Source organism: Botryllus schlosseri, chromosome 1 (genome assembly GCF_051294905.1).
Source record: "Botryllus schlosseri isolate E-star chromosome 1, Bs_hap1, whole genome shotgun sequence".
Lineage (NCBI taxonomy): Eukaryota > Metazoa > Chordata > Ascidiacea > Stolidobranchia > Styelidae > Botryllus > Botryllus schlosseri.
Window position 1 is genome coordinate 3,723,259 of NC_137236.1, and position 9,084 is coordinate 3,732,342.

The window sequence follows — 9,084 nt, forward strand, 5'->3', positions numbered from 1 at the left end:
ACTTCGCAACATCTACTCACCTCAGAAAAAACTCGTAGTCAAGTCGGTTCCAGGCACCCGTATCTTGGCCCACTGAAATAAGAAATAAGTTATATATCTGAAAATGCTTGTTAGCAAAAGATGTATGCATTCTATGAATTGTGCTCTGTTGCTGAGCCTATTGCGTAATATCTGAAACAGTCATCAGGCTCGAAGAGAGTTGAAATCATCAAAAATATAAATGAATTGTGTCCTACGATACACGGTGATTTAGTTATGGTAGGTAGGCGTGCGGAACTTGCGCTTATCTACTATTTTAAATCCGAATCCTATTCCTGATGATACATTCAAATCCAAGTACAAATCCATATTTTATTTTGTCTCGCGTCCATATCCACGTCCAATCCGGTAATGGCTGAAACTTGTTCAAAAAGTCACATGAAAATGAAAGTTACGTGAAATTCTATGTTAGAGTACGGATGAAAATCCATCTTCGAATGAATTATAAACCATTATATAATGCAGTGGTTCCCAACGTGAGCGATTTGGCAGTCTAGGGGGGCGAAAATGGACAAAGGGGGCAAAAATAACGAAGGGGACGATAGGGGAGCGATGGCGCGTTCAACGGATATATTGGAGTCAAGTCGCAGAAATGATCTTCTTTTTTTCGTCAACCCATGAAAATTTAGTTGTAAAAGTGTAAAACTTCGATGTCGAGCCGAAAATTTGACCTTTTTTTTTATTTAACCCGCCGGTGGTTACAGTTTGTATGCCCATTTTTCGGTTCACGAAATTTGGGGGGCAATGATCGGTGTGGTGCTTGAAAAAGGGGCGTTTAGTCGAAAAAGGTTGGGAACCTCTGATCTAAAGCCAGGCAAAAGCGATGACACATGACCTCAATACCATAGAGATGCATAGAGTGGATTCGTAAAATCGTGAAATTAGTTGTTATAGTTTCCGTTCAAAAGCGGTGGCTTTCAAAGGGAACATTGCAGCGGCCAAAATGTTTTTCACCCACTTTCATTTCAGACATCATTATATTTAGAGCGCAGTGACGTTTTAATGTGTTATAGTTATGTCAGTGGGCAGTGAAATGAGAAATTACACACAATATGATGCCCAGCAGTACAATGTATATTACGTATATCTAATCCAATTAGATATGGGAATGAGTGAAAGTAACTCTAATCCATTTGTAAACATTCCCTGCAATATGAAGCTAATTATTTACGTACTGTCAATCGATTAAAATCACAGAATTCATATTCGCGCCGGTTCCACGTTCTGTGAGATACTTTAACAAAACAATTATGAACTCGCAAATTCGTTTTCGTATCAAAGGTAAATCGAACAAAGTAATCCCGAATGCTATTTCTAGATTCAGAGTAGGCAACTTGATTAGGTTGGACGAAACGATTTCGGAATTAATGAAATGTTGTCGATTATAATTCAGTTCTACCTAAAAAAAGCACAATGCACAAGAAATGATTCGTATCAACGCCAATATAAAAAGTGGGATGCTGTATGGCATAAAACCACGAATCCTGCAGATAGGTGGTCAGTAACGGAGTAACTCTACTTTATCAGACTACTCAAGTAGTGCTGTCTACTTGCATCGCCTAATCAAGGGGTTGTCATTTTAGACTACTTCAGTTTCTGCTTCTTGTCACAGTTGTTAGTCAAAACTACTTACTTTATACAATATTGATTTTGAAAAGTATCAAGTTGTTCCTAGCTGCGTACTCGTCATCGTTTTCAGTGAAATTCTTATAGGAGCCGCCTTAAATAGCCCATGTATCACGGTGACTGCATGAACATATTTTCAAAGATTCCACTCACTTGCAGTGTCATTAGTCACTTTGCATTATCCGAGAAGACATATCTTGCAATTTCGAAAGTAGATATCTCCTATAAACTGCTAAAAATATACGGCCCTTCGACCAAATCTACTTTTTAAACTACTTATTTCGCTACATTTCAGACTAATACATTTTCTACTTCTAACTCAAGTCAATTTGTGATTTCTTGGAAATTGCTACTTTTACTTGCATATCAGCAGCAACTTACGACGCTATTTATCGTTCTACATGAGTCTTAACTCAGACTACTTTGACTACCTCTAATCTTTCATGAACTCGTGTTAGCAACTCTCAGAACCGATCGGAGTACGCTTGGTCACCAGATGTCGTAAATAGCTGCATTAAGTATTAAATTTTGTTCCATAGTTATGAGTATATGAAAGAGGTATACAAGCTTCTTTGACTCATCGTCCACTTATCAAGCTCGACATATCTTTATCACAACCCATAATAGTAGAAGTACTATCAGCAGCAAAGTAGTTGTGCTTTTCCGTAGTACTTATTATTATATACTTGTTTATTTTACTCAAGTAGTTTTGTTCGTATACTACCTCTACGTCAACAATTTTTATATGGTGAATACTAATTTTTGCATAGTTGACATTGTCAAGTAAAAGTAGATTTTGACGCACTTTAACGATGCCTTGCTTCGAAATTGATATGCAAGCTCACAATCAACAACGTGTGAGAGATTATGCCTGAATTCCCTACTACAATTAATCGTATTAAGTATGGGATATCGAATGAAACTAAAATTCATGAATTCCGTACGTTATCACATAACCCTGATAACGACATTATGTCATGCATGAAACTAAAGCCTCATGATTTCTAGCGTTAGTAACGAATTGGACCTGAATTGACCATTTCATTCAAAGTGATCGCGCTCATTTAATATACCTAATAAAACGGATCTAAGATACGATGCAACCAAACAATGACTCACTGTATAAAACTTCCAACTCAGAATCGAGATCATTTGCAATCTTCTGGACTTTCTGCAATTCGGCTCCTTTCAACATATCATTTTTATCCCGATATATCAATGTTGCTTTCTTCAAGTTAGAGTTGTTGACGAGAGACGAAATGTCATCGAGTGAAGCCGGATACCGTAATATGCATCGGATATATTCGATCTGCAGTGACAAATTATGACTAATCATATTGTGTATTACAATAATGCTTACCGTACCACTATTGTTGACCATTTCACCAGGGGCCATCATGTATTACAGTATACTTTGGATCACCAGTTTGGACGGTTTAGTCTGGCCCGCTAGGCGATTCTGAAAAAATGGCCGTATTATCCGGCACATTTCTGATGCATGTTGAGATTTCTAGTCGGAAACACTTACATTCTCTCAAGTCAGAAAATGTCGAGCATGTTCATAGGCCACATTTTAACCATCCGACCGTGGTGTTGAGGTTACACTGTAGTCACCATCAGCAACAAGTCACTGCCATTGACACTAGTGTTACCATACATCCTCTTCTCTGACTTTTTTTTAAGTGTTCTAGGAGTACTAGGGGTGTTCAAAAAAAACTTTTTTAAAAAAAAATTTCATGGGCTTAGTTATCAAATCATCAGGTTACCTAAAAAAAACGTTGCACACCAAATTTGGCTCAATTCCAACTAGTAGAAGCCATAGGTCACTCAAATTGAAATTTCGGTCATTTTTAAAATAATAATATTTACAGTGACCAATTTCGTCACACCGACGTGACCAAAAATCGTGTTCTAGGTATGCCCGAAGTGGCTGGGATGTCTTATTTACAAGTTTTGATCTTGATATGGGCCTAGGGTGAGGTTTGGATGAAGACATCGCCAGTAAACGAAAAAAATATATGACACAGTCTACCTGGATATCGTTCAACTTTATTAAAATAGACATGTTAAAACGATGGTGAGATAATTTTCAAATAAATTACTTAACACACTAAAATTAGCGACCACGAAAAGAAAATGAACTGACAAGCAGGTAAAATCCAAGTAAATATATTTCTCAAGTGATCTAACTTCCTGGTCGGTGCAATATAAATTTCTTCACGTTACAATTTGATATTGTATGATATTTTTTTATTTGCTCTGCACCACTCCTACAGTACTATCACAGGAGAATTAAAAGAGTTATGGGCATCGTGACTGATCTTCTTTCCATCAAAAGTTATTGTCCTCTATTCTTGTCATCCTCCTCCTCCATATTTGGTTACTATAATCAAATTGTATTCATATATCGCGGTAAAACTCCAATACCTTTTATAACTCTATGACAACAGGTTCTGGTGATATTGAAAAACCAAAAAAATGACTAATGTGCTTTATAAGCTCACTGGGTCACCATTTGGTTTCCCCGAATCTCGCATATGTGAAGTATCAGAAATGTTTTCCAACTCATAAATACTATTCAGTGGCATAGCCCATTCTAAATTGCAATCAGCACCAATTTCAACGCTCTGGATCAGTCAATGTCAAACAGCAGAGAAATATTCGAACACTGAGCTGCTGAGGAATGCAACTGATGTCTCTGTGGATGAGGTTTTGGGAATGGCGACTTTGCAATTGGTAATAACTTTGAATCAAGGCAGAGAGTATGCCCTGCATAACTGGGATAGATTTCGTCAAATCTAAATCTGTCCGACAAAAAATACTTCTAGATATGACTAGCACTTGAGAAATATATTTACCTGTATTTTACATGCTTGTCAGTTCATTTTATTTTCGTGGTCGTTAATTTTAATGTGTTCAGTACTCTATTTGAAAATTATCTCACCATCGTTTCATGTCTAATTCAATGAAGTGAACCAATTTCCAGGTAATCCGTGTCATATATTTTTTTCGTTCACTGGCGATGTCGTCATTCAAACCCTACCCTGAGACCATGTCAAGATCAAAACAAGTGGAAAAGACCTCCCTGCTACTTTGGGCATACCTGGAACACGATTTTTGGTCATGTCGGTGTGATGAAATTGGTCACCGTAAATACTATTATTTCAGAAATGACAGAAATTTCTACTGGTTGGAATTGAGTCAAATTTCGTGTGCAGCGTTTTTTTTAGGTAACCTGACGATTTGACAAATAAGCCGATGAGATTTGAAAAAAAAATTTAACACACCTAAGGAGCACGGCAGCATTTAATGATTAACGTTGGATGGTGGGGGAAGAACGTTCAATATATCCAATGCAACTAATACTGGATGATAAGCACTACCTTCTTTTGCTGACAAGCTTCTAACATCTTCCTGAATTCATCTGCTTTATCAATGTAAAACACGGCATGGATATTGCCAAAAACGGAAATTGCTGTCCTGCGCTCCAAAATTCGGCTGCAATCCTGGACAGGTATCAGGCCATTCACGACAATATCCAGGAGATCCAACTAAAATGTGAAAAAAAAAATTTAGAGTTGAAGATAGCCACGGAAGAGATAATTGGGTCCGAAGTCGCATAAAATCAGGGGTAAATATAAATGCGTTTGGAAATACTTTATGAATAGAATCAGGAATCATACTTGATACTTTTCCCAGCAAGTCTCAATCATCGACCAGTCGATGTTTTCTTCTTCTGTGCAATCGAGCACGATCTTACTTATCTGAACACAATATTGGTTTCATTGGGTAAGATTACTTGATTGTTACGATGTATTCCCATCTGAATAATTATTTATATAGTTTCAGTAGAATAGTGATTAGTATGAATTCTTCGATTCTCCATAATGCATATACTACATCGGTTTTAGTCACATCCAAGAACATGCTTTTCTTTAAATCTACTTATGAATATGATATGCATTGTACAGACGGATGATATAGAATTTGGTGGTCAAAGTAGTCATCGTCGGTGGTCAAGCAGAAGTAACGCCTTCCATTTCTACTCAAGTAGAGGTAGAAGAATCAATATGCAGGTAGTAAAAAAGTGACTACTCAGGGCCTACTTTTGTCTGAAAAATGAAAACCGCCTTTTGTCTGAAAAATGAAAACCGCAAAAAGAATTGAAAGTATTCTAAAATCATAATCACTTGAGTAAGTGATTAATTAGGAATAATTTACTTGAATTACTACGACAAGTATAAGTAATTTGTTACTGATCACCTCTGGATATAGGTTGTAAGGAACTCTTGCTATGTAACGTGGTCACACATGTTTACCCGAACTTACCTATATACTTGGCACGGAGAAGGATAACTTATTTGAATTGTTAACTGCCAGCTTTCCAAAACCATTATTTGTAGCATGCATTGTTGATTTTCATCTCTGACAACGCCAGTGCATGAGCATACAATATCACTTATAAAATGGACTAAAACTTATCCGTGAAGTACTTTATACTTTTCAGAATCAAAATTTATGAAAACTTAACACAAACTACTGTCTCCGTATCAGAATACAAAATACAACAAGCAATTAGTCTTGTAAAATAGGGTTTTCATATTCTGGAATCGGGTAAAAATGGTAAACTTCTTCCACTTCGTAGTCGGTTGACTATGAAAAAGGTGAGCTTTCGCACATCTCACGAAATACCCGCCTGACAGTTGGTTCAGTGTTATTTTATGGTATCTCGGTCGAATTTTGCCCTGTGTTTCAGCAAAATTCTGAAAAAAGAGGACAAAATCTCAAAAAGGAGGACATTTAGGCGTCCTCAGAGGACATTTCCAATACCCCAAAAAAGGAGGATAAGTCCTCATAAAAGAGGACGTGTGGTAACCCTATGTAAAAGAACTGCTCAAGTAGAATTGGAAGTAGTCAAAAACATTGCCGCTTGAGTAAGTAGCGGAAGTAGGCAAAATTTATTTGGGTATTCTGGAGTACAAGTACTAGTTTGCTAACCACATCTATTAACGAGTCTCTTACATATTCCCAGAGTACATGACAATTTCACTCATAATTTTAACTTGCGTAAGTACTTGAAATATGAAAACTGTATTGACCCCATCCATCAAAAGACCACTTTTCAGAGTACAAAACAGGTTATTCCTACTTACATTACTAGCCCAATTGGTTTCGATTTTAAGCTACTTTCATTTCTACTCGAACAGCTCATTCACAAATGCACGCACTTTTCACGCATTAGATTTCTAAAAGCAGAAATTCAAAAGTAGCCACCACTGATAAACTGCAAAATATTTGCAAAAGATCGACTAAAAATACTTTTGAAAACTTTTTACTTGAGTACTTTCCAGGCCTTACATTTTCTACTTTGAACAGGTGTTTTAAGAGCTAACGTTACTTGGAATTGTGTATAAATTCAAACCATTACTTCTGCTTGGACTTGATTAGCGACGCTGACAACATTAACCACTTCTGCCTATACTCCAGACCGACTCGCAATATTATGAACGCAAGTCAAGTAGAAATTGACAGCACAAGTTATAAATTGAAACTTGCATCTTACTGTACTGCGCATTCTCTTGTTACTAAAAATATGGAATTCGATATCTTATAAGATTAATGCATTATATGCTCTTATTAAAATAAGACCATATCCAATGTGCTGAAATTGTAATAGCGAGACATGAAATGATGCCTTGAACCCCAAAACGAATTGGTCACCTGCAAACTACCCAACCATAATTATTATTATTTCAAGCGCACACAAGAAATCATTTGGTTACTTATTTTTGTTAGATATTCAGGTATTGATTACTGGATTACCTACTGAAAGATGAAGTACATTTGAAAGTAGAAGCAAATAGAATAGTCGAATCGGTCAACCGTGATTCATAGTTCAAATCCACACCAAACATGAAACTAAATAAATAGCATAGGAAAAATATATCTGTAGCAGACCTTTTTTACTTTATACTCTGATAACTCCCGTAAACCAGCCTGCTTGACATACATTTCTTCAATCAATTTGACGAATTCTGCATCGAAGAGATTGATAAAATATTCCACTGCTGCGGAACTAACCGTTTTGAATGATAGAGTGGAATCCTGCGAAAATAAAGTGTTACGAGTGAGGTCACAATCCACCAACAAGCATCCCTAAGATATGTATGTGACTGAAGAATTTTATTAACAAAATTCAAAAGAAATATCAATGACTTGCAAACAGATAAATCAAAGTCAAGACGGGAAATTACTCCAACAACTCACACCGTAAGTGATAAAATACGATGTTTTCGAAAATTGTTAATTTGGCGCGCCGCCCAAGAAAAATAACCGTCGTACAGAGCACTCAAACACAAACTCAATGAGAAAGCGCAACAGAATGTACAAAGTAGATAATGCACACTAGGAAATTAACTGAATGAAAAAGAAATCAAGCAACTAAGCGAGTCAGATCGCTTTCGGCTTGCGTATCGTACGATCACTCAAGGTTCGCTTTACCATAGTGACTACTACTGCGGGCTAGGCTGAATCGTCGCGTTCTGAGAACATATCTTTTTAAACGAGTCACCTGAGATAGCGCACATGAACCACGTAACCGCTACATTCATTATATTGATCGAAACTTTTTAGGAAATATATTAGTCCGTCAACATCTATTTTGCGCCAAGCTTGAAGAAATTTTGGACTCTGCACCTGAATTTCTTCGTCTTGGTCTCTCTCTCTCTTCCTCTCTTTGTGGAGTACATAAAACTTGTACTTGATAATTTGTAAATATCGAAAAGTAAGTTGGTAAATCTCAAAATATGACAGAATACAATTACAAGTAGTGTGTCGGAAATAGGATTTACTTGTTTAAGTGCTACAAGTACGGGAGTACTTGAGTACTTCGGAAAAGTAGAAGTACTTGGTCATTGACAAAGTCTGGGTTTGAATTAACAGAATATTTAAATTGGCTTCAACTCTTAATCACCGTGTCATTGTATCGGTTATATGAATTGACCAAAGTTGACTCACGTTAGATTCAAGGCTATTTGATTTGAATAAACCAAGCAATTCGATTCCAAATCGCATCCCGTACAACGTTGTTTTAATATATCGAAACAGAACTTTGTCCAGAATATATGTTGAAAGCCCCCCCCCCTACTCCCACACACAATGATTCAGGATGAAGCTCTTCACTTATTCAGTACCAGACTTCAAAATATTTTAAAAAGTTGTCTTGCTTGCTCAAAACAACAAATGGCAAAAACCCCATTCCTCGATTTAAAATGATCTAAAATCCCGAAGGAAATTGAAAATTAAAGTACAGTGACAACAAAAAATCTTCAATTTTAGCAGCGAAAAAATGACTTATAAAATTATCACAAGCTGTAAGCTTACTATTCCCTACAAAATTATCGCATCTTCAAAACGCTC

At 36.6% G+C, this 9,084-nt stretch overlaps 1 protein-coding gene across 1 annotated transcript; it reads right to left on the reverse strand.

Annotated features, from left to right (window-relative positions):
- Positions 1-4,077: 4,077 nt before the first annotated feature.
- On the reverse strand, positions 4,078-8,183 carry LOC145445045 (uncharacterized). Its single transcript, XM_080323171.1, has 3 exons — positions 7,624-8,183; positions 5,349-5,429; positions 4,078-5,216 (listed from the first exon to the last, which is right to left on the reverse strand). The coding sequence occupies exons 1-3, from the start codon at positions 7,675-7,677 to the stop codon at positions 5,025-5,027; spliced, it is 327 nt and encodes a 108-aa protein (XP_080179297.1). The 5' UTR covers positions 7,678-8,183; the 3' UTR covers positions 4,078-5,024.
- Between the last annotated feature and the right edge of the window lie 901 nt (positions 8,184-9,084).